The sequence below is a fragment of the Hyalella azteca genome, unplaced genomic scaffold (genome assembly GCF_000764305.2).
Source record: "Hyalella azteca isolate HAZT.00-mixed unplaced genomic scaffold, Hazt_2.0.2 contig13225, whole genome shotgun sequence".
NCBI lineage: Eukaryota > Metazoa > Arthropoda > Malacostraca > Amphipoda > Hyalellidae > Hyalella > Hyalella azteca.
This window is the reverse complement of record NW_025943154.1, coordinates 148479-172262: the sequence shown is the minus strand read 5'-3', so window position 1 is coordinate 172262 and position 23784 is coordinate 148479. Positions and strand designations below refer to the sequence as shown.

The 23784-nt window shown below is 35.7% G+C and overlaps 2 protein-coding genes and 1 long non-coding RNA gene across 3 annotated transcripts; all 3 read left to right on the top strand.

The window, feature by feature from the left end:
* Positions 1–168: 168 nt before the first annotated feature.
* Positions 169–10640, top strand: LOC108665035 (60S acidic ribosomal protein P1). Its single transcript, XM_018151755.2, has 3 exons — positions 169–335; positions 9895–10084; positions 10509–10640. The coding sequence occupies exons 1-3, from the start codon at positions 264–266 to the stop codon at positions 10586–10588; spliced, it is 342 nt and encodes a 113-aa protein (XP_018007244.1). The 5' UTR covers positions 169–263; the 3' UTR covers positions 10589–10640.
* Positions 10641–11300: 660 nt separating this feature from the next.
* On the top strand, positions 11301–16283 carry LOC108665036. Its single transcript, XR_001930410.2, has 14 exons — positions 11301–11534; positions 11748–11837; positions 12120–12173; positions 12544–12602; positions 12771–12856; positions 13143–13194; positions 13545–13599; positions 13791–13877; positions 14222–14257; positions 14439–14597; positions 14774–14829; positions 15346–15400; positions 15758–15807; positions 16131–16283. It is a non-coding gene; the product is annotated as an uncharacterized LOC108665036 (long non-coding RNA).
* A 1534-nt stretch (positions 16284–17817) lies between these two features.
* LOC108665042 lies at positions 17818–23016 on the top strand. Its single transcript, XM_018151761.2, has 4 exons — positions 17818–18180; positions 21010–21195; positions 21756–21831; positions 22725–23016. Exons 1-4 carry the CDS (start codon positions 18075–18077, stop codon positions 22900–22902), a joined length of 546 nt encoding a protein of 181 aa, XP_018007250.1. The 5' UTR covers positions 17818–18074; the 3' UTR covers positions 22903–23016.
* The last annotated feature ends 768 nt before the right edge of the window (positions 23017–23784 follow it).

Genomic DNA, 23784 nt, shown 5'->3' with positions numbered 1-23784 from the left:
CAGTACCAGCTCACTACATCATTTACATAGTAAATCATTCTTGTGAAAGTTAAAAAATATTTGGGTTTCTTTAAATTCTCTCACAACAAGTTCGATTACAAATTTTCTCTAAAAATATTAATATATTTTATCCGGAAATTGTTGAACTATTTGTGGCAACATCGCACTCTTCAGAATCTGCCGCATTTTCATCGAAAGCCTCCATTCTTGTTCTCCCTTCATAGGTTAAACGTAGTTCAAGAATCGGCTGAACACCAACCGAAATGGCTTCTAAAGACGAATTAGCTTGCACCTACGCTGCTCTCATCTTGATGGACGATGACGTCCCTATTACGGTGAGTATTTCTTGGTTATTAAGGTTCACTATACTGTTTTATATTGAGTATTATATGATGTCAGTTTTAATCCTTGTACCTAACTCTAAGCGACGATCTCTTACATGCGATGACTCATTTCAGCCCAAGGATTCAGTCCTCTGTAATATACTCTCTGCCATTTAGGTATCATACATAGTGTATTTTAATTTTAAAAGCAATTTGATTGCGTGCAAACTGCCGAGGCCATGCGGGCATGCCTGACCATGCGATTTAATGTCAGTAGGCTATCTACGCTACTCCAGGTGACTGCTGCTTATTGCTTAGGCTAGGTAGTCTTTAGTCACCGTGATTAGTGGCTATGTTGGATCACACGGAAAAGTTTTGCTATTAGACAGCCAGAAAATGAAAAAATATAGGAAAATAAAAATATATTTATATAAATGTAAATATAGTAAATATTTTTTTAGACTAGTGTATGCTAGGTACCCCATATTTATTGATCAGATTCATTGTTCTTGTTAAGTGGGAAATTTGGGACATTTACCTAGCTGGTAGGTATGCGCACATTGCACAAAAATTGTTTTCCTCTGATCTTAATGAAAATTATATAGTTGAAAAGAGAAAATTTGAAAAAAATATCGTATAAATGAGTGTTATACAAGTAAAAGTGAAAAGCTATAAAAATTTTCCTTTATTGAATTAGGCTATGTCTCCATAATGGACCAATTTCTGCCTTTTTTTTGGGAAAACTATTTCTAGGTTTCCTATGAGCCAATTTTAAAGTTTTTAGTATGATTAGAAAGCTCTTGTTGTAAGCTATCCATACTAGGTACCTAGCCTACCTAACTGAAACAAAACATTTCAATTGAGATTTTGACTGCAGGAGGGTGAGAAAAGTGGGTGTGACCATCAGCAGGGCTGGAAAAGTCCTATTTTTGTCTGAAATATCGCGGCTCTAATATATAATTTCAGTAGGCATGAAATCTCGCGGCTCGAATGTCATAAATTTTTGTTTGATTGAAAAATTGCGGTTTGCACTTTGCAACCATGTCATTTCATAATATTTTGAACTTGCACAATCTGCATTGCTCTACCGTTCCCGCCAAAATATCCTGCAGAAAAAACATAAACATCGTAATGTAAAGTGTAAACAAATCAACTAAACGTTTTGTTGAAGATCACGCATAGTTGCGGTCATGTCAAAGCGGTCAGACTGTATTATCACGTGCTCAACTTACAGTGAAGGAAAATTTTATTGTTGCTGTTGAAGTCTTTTAGGCCATTTAGGGTAAAATTAGAGATTTGGGGTAACATGTGCATGGACTTTGTAAATAAATTCGCGTCTCGTAAATGGCTTTTCATGGCCAAGATATGGAATTCACGGCTTGGTGAAATGGAATCAAGGCTCAAAGAAATGGAATTACGGCTGGCAAATCCATAAAATCATGGCTCGAAAAATAGTCGCGGCTTGCCAAGTAGATATATTCCATGCGGACAGGACCATGCCTGACCGTCAGACCATCTGACCGAGTGACTGATAGATATGAATGGTATAGGCCTGAATTAACTAGAAAGGGAGAAGTGAACAGAGTCAAGTCCACTCAATAATAAGTGATGGAGAAAGAATACAAAAATTATAAATAAATGACAAATACATAAATAAATGATTAATGAATGAATGAAAGAATAATGAATGATATGATAGATAAATGATGGGTACTCTGGGTAGTGACTGGAAAGTTATGAGAAAATTCTGATGAAATGATGGGGAGATATGAAAATAGGTAATAAGAAAATGATGGCAAATGATGAGAAAATGCTGGGAAAGTGATGGAGGAAATGATGGGAAAATTGTGAATAAATGATGGAGAAAATGATGGGCAAAGGTTGGAATAATGATGGGTAAATGGTGCAAAAATTATGGTTAAATGATGTGAAAGTGATGTCACTGATGGGGGAAATGATGGGAAAATTATGGAGAAAATGATGAAATAATGATGGGTAAATGTTGGAATAATGATGGGTAAATGGTAGACTCCTGCGTTTGGTATTTTTTTAATACGAGACCGTCGAGACGAGACAACAGGCTCTGTCCCGGTTCGCAATAAAAATCGGGACAATTTTCAGCCCTCCGTAGGAATTCCGGGACGATACCGAGATGAGACGAGACATCCCGGTTAAAATAGGTACCTTAAAATTTCCCGGAGTTTATAGCCATTTTAACAAGACATAACGAGATGAATCAATTATTGATGTGGTGTAAACATTGGCTTACCATCATACATTTATATAGAGCTGGGCAGCACTACTTTGAAATGTAGCGGCCGCTACCGCTTCATGCTCTAAATGTCGCGGCCGCTACAGCTACCGCTACAATTGCTGAAATGTAGCGCCGCTACATGGAGCGCGCTACTGCCCGGCCACCTCTGGTAACAACTAACATGTTGACACTAGTAACAGGCTGAGGTTGACAACACTACACTGAAATCTTTCGTACAGTTTTATTCTGTAATTCATATTATGTATGTATTTCATGCTGGTTTTTAAATAATATTAAATACTATTGAGTAAAATTTAAAGGCTTTATTTATAAAAGTAGCGGTAGCGCTGTAGCAGCAAAACCTCGTATTGCTACTTTGATATGTAGCGGGCGCTTCCGCTACCGCTACAATTGCTAAAATGTGGCGCCGCTACCGCTACTGAAAATGTAGCGGCCGCTAGTAGCGCGCTACTGCCGACCTCTGCATTTATATAATAACTTGAGACGTATCCTTTTACTATTCTGATTGGAGCTCGGCACTTTATATGATTTTTGCTATGAATAGATGTTGTGGTTTAATATGGTACTTAATCTTGACAGGGAAATAAAAATGGAAAAACACTTTTTTTCAAAAATTGTGTTCTATGATGGTTTGGAGGAGGCCATACTAGCTGTAGCTGGTGAGTGGTGACATCGGCTGACTGGACAGACTTTGATTTGCCTCCAGCTCAATCACAGAATCAGATTCATCGATCTTGCCTTAAGCAATCTCCGTCAACAAAAAGTTTGGAAAGAAATATCAACAACATTTTAAAATACAACAAAATTTAAGTTGGAAAAAATATAATAGTTTGATCTTCAATAAAGAACTCGAAATATCTATGTGTATCCTTTCTAAATAACGTTAAATATGCCCAAGTGTCTGATAACAATTCAGGAAATTGCGCAATTGTGAAGATTTCCTGGAGGCATAGCGCAAAATTTTACTAAAGGCAGAGATAATCTAAAACTAGCTTTAGTTTTGTTAGGAATGTCTTACCAGGACTCCACTCCACTGTCTGCTAATTGGCTGACTAATCTAGACACTGCGTCCCTACTCCCTATGCGCTCCATGGCGCCTAAACTCGTTCCGAACGCGTAATAAACTCGACTCGTTCTCGTATGGTTCCCATAAGTGCCATCGAAGCTTTAGTTAAGACTTAAGAGTAACATTTTTTACTCAATACTCAGCCATGCATACATCGACAGGTTTGCGGTGTTTGTCGGACCACTAATTAACTGTCATGTCAGGTAGTCAGACAAATTTTGCTAAATCTGCAATTAACTCAATTTAACTGGTAACTGTCTATGGCCCTATTAGCAATAAAGAGCTAACTTGCCATTCTTCAACCCATGTTTTTGAAATGATTAGAAAATAATTAAGACAAATTTCGTCTCGTTATGTCTTGTTTCAAATCTGTCTCGTCCTGGTTCATAATTTACCGGGACACAAGTTTTGAAGTCCAGGACAGAAGTCTTGTCTCGGTTCATACATTTATTCCGGGACAAATTTTACCCTCTGTCCCGTTATTTTTTTCCCGGAATTTTCTCGTCTCGTTTCGTCTGTCCCGGTTCATTTCAAGAAAATTATTTCGAGACGCAGGAGTCTAGTAAATGGTGTAAAAATTATGTTTAAATGATGGGAAAATGATGAAAAAATGTTGGGGAAACAATGATAGAAGTGAACTGAACATGAACTGCAGTACTACAATGCAATTCCAGAATGGTAGAAATCACTCTCAGAATAGCTGCAGAGCCCTGAAATTTTGAGAGCATGCTCTAAAAACTGTAATCTTGATTTAAAATTATCTTTCATTAATGTATAATACAATATCAAGGTTTATTTTCAGCACAAATGTTACTCCTTACACATCCCAGCTAAGCAAGTAATTTATAGACATTTTGCAGAAAACAAGATGGTGTAGTCATAGTTTTCTTAAATTTGTTTCCAAATGTGAGTCAATTAAATTAAGCTAACATTGGAGCAGGGCTTTCAAAATTGAATACCTTACATGCACTGATGTTCAAAATAGCTGTCTGCCATGTTTAATTTTGAGCATAGTTTGTGCGCATGCCTACATTTAGACATTCTGAAGTCAAGAGCTTATTATTGTTATTGGCAAAAGCCCAATCAATATTGATGTATTTGACTTTGTAATGTAACCTTTGACATTGAACTTTTTGGTGCTGCTGATTGCATAGACAAATGAAAAGATGTGAAGTTTATATTTAAAGTTATTATGTTTTATTCAGTATGCAAGCAGGGAAGTTCATGGAACTTTCAAGTTATTTCATACAAGTTCAGGATTAATTTGTTTGTGCAATGAATTGATTCAGTTCAACTGAGGCAGAACTCGGAAGATTCAGAATTTCCCCTCAGACGTTTCTGCTGTTTTATGGGCAGAAATTTTCAGTTCAATTTACGCATACATAGTATTTACATTTTTTTATATTCCTGTATATAAAAAATATTAACATTCTGGATAGTTATTGAATATGGAATAACATCCAAGCTAGGAAATTATTTGTGAAAAATGTTTATCAGATTTATGTGAAGAAGTTAGGGCTAGGGCCACTACCCTGCTAGGTCAGGTTTCATAGTGTAGCACAAGAGTTGTTGTAAAATTAACTCAAGGGTCATCTTGGTTGTCAGGCATCCACATGCCAGTCATTAGTCAGTAGGTTTCTTCAGTTGTTTGGTAGACTTCTGCATTTGGAACTTTTTTTTCCATTTGAGACGAGACAGTAAGCTTTGTCTTGGTTTGCAATAAGAACCAGGACAATTTTGAGCACTCAGATGGATCATTTTGAAACTTGGTACACATATGTAAAACAGAAATCTAAGACCTTCTTGTTTGTGTAAATTTTTGAAAAAATGAAAGAAAATGTGAAATTAATAGAAAACGGCAATAAAGGGGGTACTCTGAAAAAGTATAACTTTTGCAAATCACATGCTACAATGTCGGAACACATATCATTCGATTGGTAACAACATCTAGTGACTGTAGAGCCCCAATTTTTCATTTTCCTAATTTTTTTATTCACATTTTTTCCCATTTTTTCATATTTTTACCCCCCACATACAAGTCCAACCATGCACAAATTAAAAAAAAGGCTTCTAGAGTTGCTAGGTATAGTTTTTATGAATCAAATGGTATGTCTCTCATTGCCATAGCTTAGAAAGTGTTGGAGTTATAAACTTTTTAAGATGGTGTTTTTTGGATTTCAAAATTGTTCAGGGGAGCCAAATAAAGTAAAATTCATTGAAAACAGAAGAATATGCCCAAAAATGTCTTGATATTGTAGCCCAAGCTTTCCCATTGCCAATTATTTACATTCAGGGTACCAGCATGAGTCTTCAGACCTATTTATGTCCAATTTAACGTGAATAATCTATAAATGGGACTTTTTATATATAAATATATAAATAAAATATACATTTTACATAACTTAACAACTGCATTATGCAAAAACTATTGCATGTACATCCATGGTAGTAGCTTTGTTGAACGCGTCTCATTTGTAGCTTTCAAATGAGTGCAAACACTTTGTAATTAATGAGAGTAATGATCAATATATTCAGATTGAATTAAAATAAATCTTTGTACATGTTGTTGAAAAATGTTCATTTTATATATTTTTAAAATTGTCTTGCACAAAAACTATAGCATGCACAGACATGCGGTAAACTGCGTTAGACGCGCCCTTTCAGCAGCTACAAAATGAGTCAAGAAAATGGAAAAACCAAAATTTTAGAATTTTAGGGTAGACGGTCCCTTAATGATGGGATGCAGGCTGGAATTCTAAGAATGGGAGTTCACTTATAAAAGAAAACTTTCCTAAGATACAGTGCTCTGCCAGATGACTGACTATAAATGAATAGGAGGATCAAAAGTGGACAAACTGTTTCAATTGCATAGTACCTTAGATTTGTTATGGAATTGTTTGGATGTCTCTTGTTTGATTGATATATTTATTTTTCCTTTATATAATTTATTTTTTGAAAATTTTCCATGCTCTTTGTTTGTAATGATCAAGTTTGAGTATTAAGTTGAATGGTACTGTAGTACATATACCCTATGTGGGGGTAGGGCTTATGGGCACAACCAATCACAGCTTGAAAGAAGATAACATTACAGTTCCATTAACCAATCACAGCTGGGAAGCTGAAAGGGGGCTAAAATCACAATTCCATCAACCAATCACAGCTGGAAAGGAATAGGAAATGTATATAATGGACTGAAAGTAGAAAGTTTCTGGACTTCCCAAGCTTTCAGGTCCTGCCTTCCAACATTCTATGTGTACTGGTCAATTTAATATCCCTCTAGAATTCCACACTGTTCAGACCTATTCATTGGCAATTCCAATTTCCAATTGTGAGCTTGGCAATTAAAGACGATACATATTGTAATTTAACATGGCACTTGACAAGGCAAATAAAAAGTATAATCAAAATGTGAATTTTTTTAATTTTCTCTTCGCAATATTGTACTATAATGCAGATTGAATATATTTTCTCAAGCTGAAGGGGGTGAAGGCTAATAAAAAATCTTCAATGACAAAGTCTATAATTAAATTAAGTTTCCACTATTTGAGGGGGGTGTTGAGAACTGCCCAAACTCAAGAGCAAGCTTGCTTGAGTTCGCTGCCTAGGGCTGACTATCTTGCGTCTGGCCAGCGTGGTACAACAGGAATGCGTGCTAGCGCATTCCTGTGTTGGGCCAGCCCACAGTAGACCCTCACAACATTGCATGTCACCAATGAGCTTTGACAACTGCCAGCAAATTCTTTGCTATTTACAGCATGATTTTAAAAAAGCAAATGAAGATAAAACATTATGTGCCGTTAATTTTAAATATTTTTCCATATTATTTATTTCATTTTTCTGGTTCAAGCAAGGATGTGATTATTGTAAAGTTATTCATGCAGAAATATTAACTTAGGCTTTGATACCCATTCTTTCAACTAAATAACATTTTATTCAACTTGTGATAAATAAAGTAAACAAATTATATTGATAGAATACAACTTGGATGTGCATAGACTTGGGCAGAGACACCATGGAACAAAAGCTGCTAGGTAGCTGAGCTGATCCCTCAAACCCCTCACCTCTCCCCCAATCTCTGATGAGCGGGTTTTTGTTTCGCTACAATTTTTTTGTTTTTCCTTCGTTTGCGTGTTATATGGCTATACGTATACAGTTACATACATAAACAGCTCTTGGTTAAACCGGCTGGCAGAAAAGCTGGCCGTTCCTCCTATATCTGTATAACTCGCAAAGAAAGCAAAATATTAAAATTGTCACAAGCTACACATCACCGTTGGGAGGTTAGTTATTTTTATACAAAGTTTCATTGAAATCTGTTCAGTAGTTTAGAAGAAATTTCTTGGCGACTAATTACCCAGTGATACGGGCCAAATATAAGGAAGTGTGAAATCAAGAATGACAATGAAATGAAAAAAAACTTGCAAACAAAGGCAAAGTTGACATTTTTTTACAAGTTTAACAAAAAATAAAATCGCCACTTTTTAGTTAGAAATGTATATTTGAAATTTTGTTCAAATCTGTTCAGTAGTTAGGAAGAAATTCTTTGATCACTGCAAATTTTGGCCTGTATCGCAATATAACTCACAACGGGAGGTAAAAATTTAAAAATTTTCACAAGCTAAACATCACTGTTAGGGTTCTGATGAATACATATTCCAACTTTCATTGAGCTGCGTTCATTAATTTGGGAGATATTCCTTGATCACTGAATTGGCTGTGAGACCGGCTGCGAGACCGGCCACAAGTCCGGCCGTAAATTTGTCCAAGCCTTCTTGAATTTTTAGTGCTGAAACAGTTAAAACAGCTGAAAAACATATTGGTTTTTCTAATTGGGGTTCAATTTGTGAAATACACATTTGTGTTTAAGCTTTATCTTTAAAAATTGCAGCATACTAAATTTCAAGAAAGAGGTGTATCTTTTTATATGTATGTGTGTGGGGCACTAGAAATTCACTGGGGAGCCAAAGGGGGTGATTTAAATTTGATTTAAATATCTGAAGCTGGATTTCATTCCAAAAATTTAGCTGACATGTTAGATCTGGTGAGGTTGGATCAATCTAGAATTTGTGAACAAATATTCCTAGAATTCTATCCTAAAATGGATATTTTGTATTTGTGGCTTGGAGGCATTGAGACTGGTAAGAAATGTATAGATATTTTGTATTTGAGGCTCCGTGGCAGTTGAATCTAGTAGGGTTTATAAAGTGACATTTTCACAAGTTGGAGGCATTTGTGCCTGCCAGGATAAAGAATGGCAGTTTTATTCTGCGGCAGATGCCAAACACAAGCTCCAGCAACTGAAATGTATTTATTGCATTCAAATACCTGAATAAATTTCAGAACCTCTGAAATCTTGCTCTGAGTTTTATCAAATATCTATTAGGAATTAATCAAAATATAATGGATTTATTGGAGTGTATACCGGTAAAATTAGTGTACCAGCAAATCTTGATTATTTATAGGATACATTGTAAAATTTGCATTCATCTCTGATGAATGTTAAAGAAAGTTTTGCAGCCCTCAGTGGCTACTGCATCTTGTCTAGGGCTTTAAAATTATGATATAGATTGTGGCATTGAGAGCAATGTGGACTTGGTTTCTTAGTCTCATAATTAGGACTTAGACTTGGTACCATGGATACAAATTTTATCAAATGTGTAGTTGAATTATTGTAAATAGAATGGATAAAATTCATAAAAATAAGAAATTTTGAGACATTGTTTTACTATCTTAGTGTTGCAATCTCATTTTGCTGTGATCATTTCATAATGCATTTTGGGTATGACTGTATGAACCAACCTATCACTCTTGGCTATGTGAGGGGATTTAGATATGGTACTTTAATAGTTTTCTTCACTGTTGATAATTGAAAAAATTGGGGCTGTTCATGCTGTTTGGAATTTTCCTGTCTTGAGTTAACTGAATTGGTTTCAGCAGCTCAGTTTTTCTATCTTGGGAAATGGTCTTGAACCCTGGACTTGGTTTTATCTGATGCCTATTTATAAATTAAAATTGATTTTCTTTTGTGTATTGTATTATCTTCCATTTTATGACCCTTGTTTTTTTAAGTTGATTGTAATTCAAAAATAAAATTTTTCTTAGATAGGCGAGAATGGAAATGATCCATGTATAGAGCTACCTATGGAGAAATTGTGTTATATTACGTGTAGCAAATGCTAAAGTTCTCTAGTTTCATTAAAAAGTTCACGTTTCTCATTTTGATTTTTCAGAGTGAAAAGATTGCCAGCCTTCTGAAGGCTGCTAACGTGACAGTCGAGCCTTACTGGCCTGGCCTGTTTGCCAAGGCTACCGCTGGTCTTGATCTCAAGAGCCTCGTGACCAGCATTGGTGCTGGTGTCGGTACCGGAGGAGGTGGTGGTGGCGGTGCACCTGCTGCGTCTGCTGCTGCTCCTGCTGCTGGTGGGTGCCTACCGGTACTTCCTTGTTGAATATCAACAACGGAAAGTTGTCTCGGAGATTTTATTTAGAAGCAAGGTTTTGAGATAACTTGATTTGCAGTGAACGGTATGGAGGTCTGTCAAATGTTGCCTGTGATTTTTTTTTTTTTTTTCAGATAATAAAGTGAGCGAGAGTAATCTTTCTTTGAATAAGTTCTCTTCAGGGCTGTGCATTATTTTGTGATTATCTGAATTGATATATCATGGTCATTAATGCCCGTTGAACTTTTTTTTTTAACAAAACCTCATTCAATTGACGTACATGTTACATTTACGATTGAAAAATTTGTCGATTTCTACTGTATACGATGTTTACATTCCTTGTGTATTGATATTTTTGTAACTAACATTTTTATGAAATTTTGATAGATTTTGTTTACCTACAGCCCCAGTGGAAGAGAAGAAGAAGGAAGAGGAGCCTGAGGAAGAGTCCGACGACGACATGGGCATCGGCCTATTTGGTTAGATATTCCTCATCAGAGGAATGTCTTAACCTCAAATACAAATTTGAGGATTGACGCATTTTTCATTATCCTACCATTTTCATTTTAAATTCAACATCTAATAGATTTCTTAGTTGTTTCTTTAAATTGGTTACAAAGAATTTGCTTTCTGTTGATGCGTAATGTTCTCAATAGGTATGATGTTATTTTGACCCAGAGCTGTCTACAGGAGTCTATTAACTGCTGCCTGGAAGAAATGACTTTTGTAAGAAAACTTTTTACATGACCCAGGTATCTAGAATTTTTTTGAGTTTGCATCGAGTTGCTCCTACCACGAGGTGAGTGATGCGAAGTGAAAATCTAATAATTATACAGACATTGGAAAAAGTTACGTGTGAGATTCTTGTTCTTTAGAGTTATTTTGTTACTTGGAGAGGCTAAAAACCAATGAAAATTCGGAGTTCATAGCGCATCAGCTGCACTTTATGCATTTGGTTAATTCCTCATGAAATTTTAAACAGAAAGTGATATTGTTTGGATTTTTGAAACTTATGAAGGTGAATAAGTAATATTCACACATGTCGGAATATAGAATCATTTGATGACATTAAGTTCAATTTACATTTTCTTTTCAGCTCGTTCGTATCGGAGTTTTCTAATCGTATCTCCTGAGGAGCTGACGGCCCTTAATAATTTTCAAGGTGAGTGTTGTGATCTGACTTTCCTTGCTATGCTTCCACTATATGATGAATAACGTGTTTCGACTGATATCTCTGATAAAATAGAACATTACTGATCATTAAACGTAATCACTAAGATCAACAGTCTTTATGCTCAATGTCTAATATTTACTCCGAATGTTGCAGCAAGGTGACAGGGCGCGGGGCTCTGCAAAATCCTGGCAAGGTAGTAATGATAATTCCCCCCTGAAGCACATTACCTGAGCTACGTGTGTAATTCACCGGACATGTGAGTAATTTTTTGTTGATTGTTGGTGGGAATGTTTCTCAATTTTCTTTCTAAATCTTGACCTAGAAATAATTATTAAAAATGATGACATTCATAGTTGCTATGCACCACTCAGAGTGCCCTGAAGAGAAGTCAACTTCTGATTGCCTTAACATTTCTATTAATCTTTCTGCTGCTTTGATTTTGTACTAAATTTATGCCTCCGTATTTCAGGCCACTTTTATGTTTGCCATTGCAAATACCATGGGCGTCGTACGATGCGCTCGACTTGCGTGACTGGAATGCCGCTTCCTGTACGTGGAGGTATGAATAAATAACTTTGATATCCACCTTACTGTAGTAATAAATGCTGCGATTAGTTTCATTTGTTGAATATCTTGAAGATCATGATTGAATATCACAAATAGTCTAAGGTATATTTGATTGTTTCATGAGAACTTATATGGAGCAATATGTTGGATAATGACGATTTTTCGTGTTTCGACTGATATCTCTGATAACAACTCGGTTCACTGAAAAGTAAAGAAGTCTGGTTTCTCGTGAGACTTTATGCGCATAGCCTGAAAATTCTTGTTTCATTTTCAGTTTTAACTGCTTGGGTCTGAACGAGCAATGCGGACCTGCTATCACAAAATCAAGGTATGTTACTGACCATTTAGAGCCGTTCTTCTTTGATAACTCATGTCGTCTGTAATAATTTCTGCTCTAATTAGTAAATGACATTAATGCAATCGAATCGTGCATTTACACAATCCAAGATTATTACACTAAGTGTGAGAATTACATCCTTGAGCTGCAATATAATGTGTATATATAGCTTAGGTTAACAGCTTTATAAACTGAGATGTTCAGTTGTGCTCAATGTGTTTTGCTTAGTATGATGAGTAAACTATACCTGCGCTTCGTATGATAAAGGTTGATTATACCCCAAAATATGATCTGATTTATCTTCCTTTCATAACAGTACAAGTCACGAGAAAAATTTTCTCATCAAAATTTATTATTTCAGGAAGAAAAGTGCTCAGATGAATCAGCTGCATCAGGACTGGAAGTTCTCCTTTCTTGAGAGTAAGTTTCTTTTGTTGTTTTTTCTCAATGAGCAGTAAATTTTAATCCTATCATTTATATGTTATGCATCACTTAGTGTTCAGAGGAGTAATCCTGATAGCCTTCTATTGCTTATCCTTTTATTCTCTGCTTGTGATTTTATATGCAGGTTCTACGTTTTTTTTTCAGGTCATTTCCTTGTCTCTCGGTAGTCCTATCCTCGTCGCCAATGCGCTCGAATGTTGTGGCTGGGATGCTGCTTCTACTTCGAGCAGGTGTGAATTAATTGCTTTGGTATCCCCTTGCTCCTGGTGATCGGTGAACCATATGGTCCAGACTAGTTACTTGTTGATCTTGAATTCTTTACACTGATTTATTGGCCTCTAAGGGCTATTTGATTGCTTTTAAATGTCATATTAGTTGGAAGTATTTAGATTATTTGATGATGACCACGTGTTTCGTTTGATATCTCTGATAAAAAATTGTTTCACTGACAAGTACACGAGTTTTTTCATCGTGAAGCACCGAGGGCATGTTCTTAACTTGTTTGTTTTGTTTCAGCGCTGGCTGCTTGTTGCTGTATTTATATTCTGAAGACCTGTCATTACTATAGGTATGTATCGAGCGTGTATCTTCTACATCTATTCTTAGATTACGCAAGTCGTGCCAACTAACTTTAGTTCGCATTATTTGATCACATTTACGCAATCGTGTTGTGCATTCACGTAATCGATGGCTATGTATTTACATAGCATAAAAATTACGGTCTTGATTCTCAATATCTTAGCTCAAGTTTAAAAATAACTTCATAAAATGTGTGATTGCGCTGTTGCTTTTTGTGTGTTTATTATGATAACTAAACTAGCGTTTGGTATGATAAAGGTTGATTATATCCCAAGAATTATCTGATAGGTGTAGTTTTTTGTGAGTGAAAGCTGCACGAATTCTTATGTTTCATTTCAGGAACACACCAAGAGCTCCTGTATTCGCTGCATCATGAAGCTCCACTCTCTTTATGGTGAGTGTCGTTATTTTCTCTTGATGCGCAGTTGATGATCAATCATAGATGCTGTGTGATGATTTATTTTAGTTGCCTTGCACCACTCAGAGTGCCCTGAAGAGAAATCAACTTCTGAAAGCTGTATATTAGCTGTAAATATTCGTGCCATTGCGAACATTTTGTCCTAACTCACTACCTTTGTATTCCAGGCCACATTGCTCGTGTCCATCGGGAGTCACTGGGGGCGTGGGTGCACTCGAATTGTGTGGTTGAGATGGCGCTCCTGCTTACGTGAGGTCTGTTTTTGCCGAGTCTGTTACTTGCTTTGTTACTTGAGCTTAGTTGTTTGATCCGTTAACAAATCTTGCTATAGATCTCTTTTTAGAGAGAGAAATCTCGATTTGGGCGAAAGTAATCTTCACAGTGAATATTACATCTTGTTGATGAAATGCCATGTTCATATTTCAAAGTACATTTATGACCTTGAGGACTAAGGGACAAAATCTGATGAATTTATTTACACATGCTATACCATGAACCTAATGAAATCCTCCTAAAATCTGATATGCTTATCACCTGTAGATATAATCTAGAATGGCCGAGGTAAGCGTTTAATTTTTGCCATTTCTGTACACAACAGGTATCATCTGACGGTTACTGGCGGCCTACTAATTTGGTGAGTTTATTTTCGCATTAGACTTGGATCAGTGTTTTTGCAGTGAAACATTTTTACTGATGATTTTTAACCCGCGCTTCGTATGACACATAATGATTTTGCTTTATTATTTAACTGATGAAGGGTTGAAATTTGTTGCTATATTTTGTTGTGAACGACGTTATAATCTCGTATTATGCAGGCGCATCTGCGCGTAATGGTCGACGCTTCATGCGATGGCGTGGAAAGATCACGAGTTTTCGTGAAGCAACAAACTGGAGTCTGGATGGAACCAAAAAAATCCAAATCTCAGTCCGCGTGTCGTGCGTCGAATCGTCATCATTACCGGAACATCATTCAGGTAATGGATTACTATGTTTTACTTGAATGTTTGGCGAACATTTCGATGATGAACAAAAACACATGCTATACAATGACAGTAATGATTCTATATTTTCAACTTCCTGATGCTCTTTAATAGTATCTCTGAAATTGAACTAGAGTTCTGTTCTCACGGTTTCTTGGTTAAATCAACAGGAATTGAACGAGGAGTACCCTCCCCTGGGCTACAGTTGCCGCTTCTCGTAACGGAGGTGAGCTAAGCAATGGTTGGATGTTTGAGTATGTTAAATGAACTATGCGTTACATTATCAAGACCTGTTTTCCCTGCTTGGAGATATACATGTCGTGTCGAAATTGCGGAATTGCCGATTCTATGGAATCGGCAACCAGTTTGCCGAATCAGCTTTTCGTTGCTGATTGAGAAAATCGGAAGTTAGAGTTATAGTATAGAAATGCTAATTTTACAGATTGAGCAAACTGGCTACCGATTCCATAGAATCGGCAATTCCGCCATTTCGACCCGACATATTCACACTTACAATAATCGGGTTGATGCCCTGGTGCAATCTAGACATTTCAACTGAAATTGTCTGCACAAGAAGTACCAGACTTCTTTAATGTTAAAATGATGACCTTTTCATGCATCACCGGCTGACAGCCATGCTGAAGAAACACTCTCAAATAGTTGATAGTTTTACTGAACCTAACTGCAATGTTTAGGTAGTAGACAGCATTTCTCCTGTTCTTATGTGGTTATTTCATTTCAGAACTCGCCATGTACATGCCTGCCTGCAACCAAGTTTTTCTCGTCTGAGGATACAGGTGAGGTTCTGGAATCAGCGCCGAGTTCTAAAGTCAGGTGAAAATTAATTCTACCGTTATCGTTTTTCGGTTTTGCTCGCATCTACACCAGTTTATTGTCTTCTGTTGAGTAATTGCCAAAATTATAAAGTATCATTAGTAAAATAAAGGTGCATCATCTCCAGCAATATCGAAGGTTTTGAATCGTGATATTGATAGTATAACGCGAATATTCTCATGAGCTTCATATGATGACAACCTTATGCACCACCGGCTGACTGCCGTGCTGATATTCTAATAGCCATGACTGATCGCACTTCATTCCCTGAATTTTATGTTTCTGCTGTAACGAGTTTACAGGGATATTTTTTTTGGCAGATCGCTCGAGGAATGATACTGCGGGCCACATTGTGATCTGAAATATTAAGGTAAATTGTTTAAGTTTGACATATAAGTTTGGTTTGATATGCACTTACTCGTTTTTATGCATCCAAGACGCTTTCTGTGCCCTCCAGACATAACTGCAATGATATTTAGGCGAGGAAAATTCGCTATATATGTATGTGCCAAGAGTTTTTTTTTTTTGCGGAATTGGTTTCTTTCGAACTCCTGCAGATAAAAATTTGCCTGATGATAATTTCGACGGGCGGACTGATATCTATTGATGATTCGTCGACGCTGATCTGTTGACTTGTAATTTATCTTGCTCATTATCTTTTTCTTGATGATCTTAACTATCTTGTTATTGCAGGCATGGGCAAGTTAGGCGGGCTGGACAATCAACCTCCTTGCCGACCTTTCGGCGGCCCGAACGCGGCGTGCACCAACACTTTGTTCGTGGTGTCTGAATCCTGCAAAGGTTTAGAATAAATTGGTGTATTTTTTTGCCGTGTTTTGAAAATTGTCCAAGCGTTTGATTTTTTTTTTCAAGAATTCAATACCTTGATGTAAGACTTGAGCATTAACGACTAGTATCTTTAGTAGCCGGCTAGTATCTTTAGTAGCCGGAAACGAAAAAAGTTCTTGTACATTGGGAAACTGCTCTTAGATGGTGGAACTTACAAATGCTACTTGCAATTATGCCATTGGCTTCATTTGAATGGTAATGTGATAGGGTTCTAATTTGGCTAATTTTGAAGTTTCTATTTATGGTACGCGTTGGATAAACTACGGCCAAGCTCTGAGTTCATGACGTATTCTGGTAAAAGGAGAGGCAATCAATCGTTATGATCATTTCACGTGAAAAATATTTGCATAAAATTGGGAGTTAATATCGACAGAGACGAAATTTTCTAAGCATATTGAAGGTCAAGTTAATGAAACCAATAAACGACTTGGCCTGATCAGACGCTCTTGCGAGTTCCTAGATGCAGAAGCGATGAAGCAGTTGTCTGTTGTAGACGTGCGCCCGAACCTAGAGTTAGGAAACGTGGTCACCGAAACTTGAAAAGGGCAAAAAATTTAGGTGTTCCAAAGACGCGCAACAATGATAGTTTCGGTCTTGAAATACAAGTCCTATGAGGAAAGATTATGAAGCTTCCAAGCCTCAGTTATCGACGTCTGCGTGGGGAACTCGTTGAAGTATACTAGTGGCTTATACAAGGTCCCAGAATGATTACTAGAATTTGAAACAAGAACCAACACCAGTGGCCGCGGCTATAGACAAAAAAAACTGGGTTGTAACACATCCATGCGACAACATTTCTTCTCGCTTCGAGTCACCGACATGTGGAACAGCCTCCCTGATAGCATAGTTGACGCTCCGAGTATGAACGCCTTCAAAAACAGACTAGACAATGCTATGCAGGAGCATATGTTCAGTCTTGAAATGCCTAGCAAATTACGGACCAGGCATCTTAGAAATCATTCAAAAAAATGTTGACGCTCCGAGTATGAACGCCTTCAAAAACAGACTAGACAATGCTATGCAGGAGCATATGTTCAGTCTTGAAATGCCTAGCAAATTACGGACCAGGCAGTAAGTCCAGCAGCTATCTCAATCATTCGTCAGTTATGGAAACATCGGGTTCCAAAGGACAGATCCCTTGTGAATCAAGTCAAGAAAAGTTCAAGAATCTGCAACAGGCCATGAGCCTATTCAATGCCGACATTTCTATAAGTCGATATTGCGGCATTCGAAAGTTCGCGGGATAGCAATTTTAGTTTTTTTAGAATTCATGCTATACTTTGCATTATGCTGAACCCTTTTTTTTTAATAAAACGTATAAAAGAACAGATAAATGAAGCGCACACCCGAATGTACATAATACTATTGCATTTTTTTAGTGCATGGCAGAAGTTGTAAGAATACGGCTGTAGTATTGACGGTGGCTTATTTCAGCTTGTGTAAACCAATTAGAAGTGGTGACTTTGCAATTACACTTTTTCTTTTTAAATCGATGTCAGTTTCATATTTTGATTATTTTTTTTGCACTAGTAGAAAAAATATGTAGGCATTTATATTGATAAACGATTCCGGTTTTTAAATGCGGATTTTTCCACTGATACAAGTCGGACATGAATTAACATTTAATGTTGAACATTTTCAGCCCCTAGGAAATTTTACCAACTATGTCAAATGAGCAGTCAATAAAGTCATTTTTATGATGGCTACGATATCATTTTGATGATTTTAAAACGATTATCTTAAGTTTTCTGTTGGACTTCAATTATCTTCGTACCATAATTTAGCAGAATGAACACGATAAGAACCGAAAAAATTAGCACGCAATATTTCAAGCAGAGAAGTAAAACTTATACGTGGACACAGCGCTTTAAAGAATCCTGGAGAAAACTTTTTCGTAAGTTGATATTTAATTATTAACTCTGACAAATTATTTTGTAGAATAATTCGAATATTGATACAATAGTAATAATGACAAAAATACAGCATGAATTTATTATGGATAAAGAAAAACATTTCTATAATTATAAAATTGGAAAATTCTGAGTTTCTATTGAAATCTTGTGAACCTAGACAAAATTGACATATTTTTTTTATCACTTTAGGTTATCACTGCTTGATTCAGTTGATTGTAGGTACATTTTTGTAAACAATTAGAATTTAGAAACAAGATTCATCTACCTATTTGCCTATCTCAATCTGGAAACTGGAATACCTAGGCTAGCTAATCATCTGCTAATGGAAATGGGCAGAGTTTTCAAAAAAATTTCATTTTAAAACTATTGTAGTGTTGAGTGTTGACAATTGAACACTTTTATAGAAATAGGCAATGGGCCTATTTCTTCAGTGCCGACGCTTCTATTCTATTCCATTCTAACTGAAAACTTTCAAAAACTATGATTAATAAATGCATTAATATCTTATTTATCATTGAACAAATTAGTGTGGCCAAAGCCAATTTTAAATATTTGGCAAAATTTGCCCAAAATCTTGTGGGCAAATATGTAACCACTGGGCAGGGTGGCCCAGTGGTTACAGTTCAGAGTATCAAAATTGGCTCAGAGAGACGCGGGTTTGATCCCAGCTCTGTGCGCCAGTTTCTGGTCAGAATCGGCGAGGAGGCCGGGTGGTTAAGCATAGCAGAATTGTAGCAGTGAGTTGCGAGTTCGAGACCGCAATGAGCTGTGAATGTTCTGCGATGTTAAGAATCGGCAACAGCCAACAGGCCTACGGCCTAATAACGCTGAAACCGCTATTATTTATATTATTTGTGCAATATTATCAAATTTTCAAGCTGTATCTGATTTCCTTAACCACTAGGTTATTAATTTTCCAGGTAAAAAAATGTTTAACTATGAATTAATTTTCATGCTGTTAATTTTTCTCAAGCCAATTAAAACTATTGTAATAATCTTACCACTGCACCACCACAGCGGTGTCATAATAATAGTGGTTTCATTATTTTGTAGGCAATAGGCCGATTGCTGATTCTTAACATTGCAAAACATTCACAGTATTTTGCAGTTTCGAATTTGCAACTGGCTGCTACAATTCTGCTGTGCTTAACCACCTGGCCTCCTTGCCAATTCTGACCAGTAGCATAGAGTTGGGATCAAATCTGTGCCTCTCTGCGCCAATCATGGTGCCCTGAACTGTAACCACTGAGCCTCCCTGCCATTGGAACTTTGAACTTATTTCTGAAGTCAGAGGTTCTATGTATATATAATGTTTATTGACTAAAATATGCACTAATTGTGAAGATGTCTAAGAAAGACTGCAACAACTTAACAAGCAAATCCATTTGCTGATAATGTAGAATTTTTGTTATGTATATACATGAAAAATTAATAGCTTCATTAACATGTTTTTCTTAGCTTAGCTTCACGTTTGTTTGTTTGTTTGTTTGTTGTTAACATTGACAACGAAAATTAGCTCACTTCTGATTGCTCTAGAGATCTGAAATTTGGCATGCAGGCTATTTTCGACTAACAATTTCAGATACAATCATAAAAACTAGCAATTAGAGACCTAAATTAGCTTAATTGAGTAAAGTATATATATAGTATATATACACTATGGCGTGCGGGCGCCCACGTTATAGACGAGCAGGCGCTAACGCTGCGTATCAATATGTACGTCAAGTTATACTTAATCAAATCTTAATCGTTTTTCTTGTGGACTAAAAAGTAGAAAATAAAATACTTTAAAAAAAAACTTTAAAAAAAAACACGTTTTTCTTGTGGACTGAAAAGTAAAAAATAAATTATGGCTCGCCCCAAAAAACGTGGGTTGGGCTGTACATGCACCATCAAATTTCCAAAATTCGTTTGTTGTGTTCTTTTCGTTTTAATCATAAATCTGCCCGACACACGTTTTTTGGGGCAAGCCATAATTAATTTTTTACTTTTCAGTCCACAAGAAAAACGTGTTTTTTTAAAAAAGTTTTTTTTAAAGTATTTTATTTTTTTAAAGTGTTTATAAGGTTAAAACATTAGGTATGGGAAGGGGATTAATATCAACTTTGATCTTTATTTCTCAATTTGTCATATTAGTAGTTGGCTAACTTGGCTGTAATTGATTCTGAAACATTAGAAGGAAAGAAAACCATTGTTATAATTTATTATAGCATTGAAAATATTAGCTCTGGAATAAATAATTTCCGGTTTTTATTATATGATTACCATATTTTTATGGAATTGTTTTTATTAAGAAATTCAATTAAGTTCCAACAGGTGCTAATCCTTAGGGTTCTGTGTATGCATACAGAACCCTATGTGTATGCATACAGCTCAATCACCGTGCCATGTGCATCAGGGTAATCGTTGTTTTGACACTATTCTTCTATTATTTTTGTGACTGAATACATTTTTATAGAATGCAGCATAATTTTTGAATTACGATAGGTTAATATACTTAGAGATTTTGATGTTAGTGTGCCTAAAATGTTGACACATAATACACTTCAAGTTCACTTGAGTTAAAAGCCTATAGATTTGACATTATATAAGCATTTCTCATCTAGCAAAACATCTAGCATTTTTCCAAGTAAATGAAGAAATTTGTGATTGCTGGTATTATGAACTAAGCCAATGTAAGTGAGAACTTATTATTTTAAAAAATACCTAGTATTGATTATGCTATCATTGGAAAGCATACTGAATTAGGCATTTTATTGAGTTTTTTATGCCACTATATGAGTGTCATTAAGTGCAACTTCTGATTTCAGCTTGGGTGGAACCAGCAAGTGATGGCAGCAACTTTGTTCAGTGCCTGGTGTGCAACAAGCGGCTGCGCTGTAAGAAGGATGACATCTTCAAGCACAGTAAAGGACAGAAACACAAGCTGAACCTGCAGAAGGCTTCTCCAAATAACTTGGAAAGCATTACGTTATATACTAGTCCAGGGACTGAAGGTAAATTGCTGATATACAGCTCATTTTCTGCAAATGTAATTCAAGCAATTTACTCTGCATGTGATGTTCAATGTTTGTTTAATGTTCAATGTTTTAATATGTGCTGAATTGAGACTTGAAGTTGAGGCATCAAATTCTTGCTAATCTTATTATAAACATTCATTAGGTACATGCAATTTTTTTCCTAGATTATTGTTATATTAATCTTCATTTCAAAATTATTGCATATGTTAACTTTATTTTTCTGCATAAAGAATCAATGTTAGATTATAGCATCTGGCGTTGTCATATTATTTCCTTCATTGTCATTGCCCAAGTCTATGAAAGGTTATAGACACCTTCAGCTATTTCCTTTGCATGGGTGAAGAAATGTTATACATGTAACTTTTTGTGTGTAGTACTCCTGCCCTCCAATGATTATCTTGAAGAGTTTCTTCAAAGTGTGCTTCTTTATCTGCCTATAAAATGAATTGGGATGTTTCTTATTTTTCCTCTCCTCAAAAAACAATCCCTAAAGTTATTCAACACGGAAGGTTCTACCATGTGTTTTATATTTTCAGATGATAATTGTGATGAGATAAAAGTGGAGCAGCAGTTACATGTTGATCCATGCCCAAAGATTTCTTCCAACAGACTGTAAGTGCAATTCAAGCTTTCTTCACCTGTTATGCTAAATTATATAAAAACTTGATTATGAATGTCTTTAGCTTAAGTAATCAAAGACCTATGTTTGCCTGCCAGTTATTTATAGAATTTTGTAATGCAAAATCCAGACTACAGTGGTTGCAAACGTATGATAATTGGAAATGATTATTATTATTTTTGTTGTATTTTTTTGTAGATATATATATAGCTATGTAAAATATACAGCAATAATATCTGCATATTTTAGCATATCATTTTGCCATGTTTTGTTATTGACCATTAACTTCAGCAAAAGTTTCTGTTTATATCACTAGTCTGTAACCGTATTGATTTCATTTGGTAAATTTCCTATGGCTCCTGTATTCATACCTTTTATGAATTTAATGGTATGATCCAAATTTATAGTGCTGAAAATTCGAGAAAATTTATGTTTGTTGCTTCTCTGTTTTTTTTAATAAGTTTTGAAATAAAACATTGTGGTTTAGTGACAAATGCTGCCTGTTAGGTTGAAAGCTTACAAGTCTTGATTCATAGTACCTACTGAGGGCTGGGCATCTGAAGAAACGTGTTTATTCAATTTTATATTCATATAGGTATTTATGTTTACTGGAGATATTTAAGTTCCAATAAATAGGTAAATAGAGATAATTATATTCTTTTTCTAATATATGCTTTTGTGTTGAGATCATAATTACTTTAACACATTTTGCTAGCAATCATGTCATGTATATATACTTACATAGTATAAGCTTGCTATTATACCCATGTGATTTTTTGCAGCTTCTGTATATATATATATATATATATACATGTTAATGGGTGATATGTATTGATAAGCTCACATGGATTTGTCTACATAAATGATTTATAAAATTTGTTTTCAGGGTTATGTGTGGTGTTGACATCCAGCCTGAGGTGCAAGGGGCTATAGAAGCTCTCACACATAAGATGACTACACTCAGCGCTGAGCTTGCCGAAATCACTGACCCAATCAGTGTCGAGAAGTGCTCCCACTCACTCAGTCAAGTCATCAATATTCTTGCAAGGCTTAAAAAATTATAGTCCTTTCTTTATTTTCATTCATAGAGCTTGAAGCTGTTTTACCTAACTCGTACTATTTGAATGTAAAATGTTTACAGATTTTTATTATGCCCAGTAAAGTGTCTCAGTATCAAACCTAGTTTCTTTTCCAGAGAAATTGTTGTATTTGTCTGGAAAATGTTTTTTTGAGGCATTCTATGTTATGGTTTCCCTAGCAATAATTATTATTTAATGCATAGGATATTCTAATCAATTATTTGGAAACGTTTCATAATTAATTTGAAATTTCCTGATGTACCGTATGTGGTACATTTTCCTGATCATGTTATATTTTTTTTGCATCTCAACATTTTATTTTTACACTTTTATTGAATTTTAAAATTTTTTTATCGGTTATGAGGAGAATTATTCATATAAATGAGAGTATTTGGATTTTTTGGTGAAATAAACCGTTAAGTGCATGGGTTTGCGTTTGTAAGTACTTGGTTTGCAATAGAGTTTTCCTGTATCAAAATGGGAATGTTAGTACAAAACAAATTTTGACTTATCAACTTCAGATTACTGAATTCATTTCTATATGAACCAAAACCCTCGTGCTTGAGAAATAGCCAGGAATGTTAAAGAATTCCCCCACTCCCAACCCAAAGTTCTGCTCTACCGTCAATGCCACACCGTCGCCACTCTGCAGAAACTGCACGATGCACGTAACGCGCTGTTCGTCACGAAAAACCGTGTAATACTGGTCAGAAAAATTATTCGTTGGGTTTTATCACCACATCAATAGTAAAATACTATTAATAAATAGTATACGCGATAATAAAATAATATTAATAAATAAATACGCAACCTAAATAGTAAAATACTATTTAGGTTGCCCTAGAAAGAGGTGGTTCAGTTTTGTGT

What these genes read in the sequence shown, in the direction of transcription:
- LOC108665042 (XM_018151761.2), top strand. Translation starts at nt 18,075, where the DNA reads ATGAACACGATAAGAACCGAAAAAATTAGCACGCAATATTTCAAGCAG. An exon ending in ATCCTGGAGAAAACTTTTTC is followed by an intron (nt 18,181 to 21,009) that starts GTAAGTTGATAT and finishes TTCTGATTTCAG; the next exon opens with CTTGGGTGGAACCAGCAAGT. An exon ending in TACTAGTCCAGGGACTGAAG is followed by an intron (nt 21,196 to 21,755) that starts GTAAATTGCTGA and finishes TTATATTTTCAG; the next exon opens with ATGATAATTGTGATGAGATA.
- LOC108665035 (XM_018151755.2), top strand. Translation starts at nt 264, where the DNA reads ATGGCTTCTAAAGACGAATTAGCTTGCACCTACGCTGCTCTCATCTTG. An exon ending in ACGATGACGTCCCTATTACG is followed by an intron (nt 336 to 9,894) that starts GTGAGTATTTCT and finishes TTGATTTTTCAG; the next exon opens with AGTGAAAAGATTGCCAGCCT. An exon ending in TGCTGCTGCTCCTGCTGCTG is followed by an intron (nt 10,085 to 10,508) that starts GTGGGTGCCTAC and finishes GTTTACCTACAG; the next exon opens with CCCCAGTGGAAGAGAAGAAG.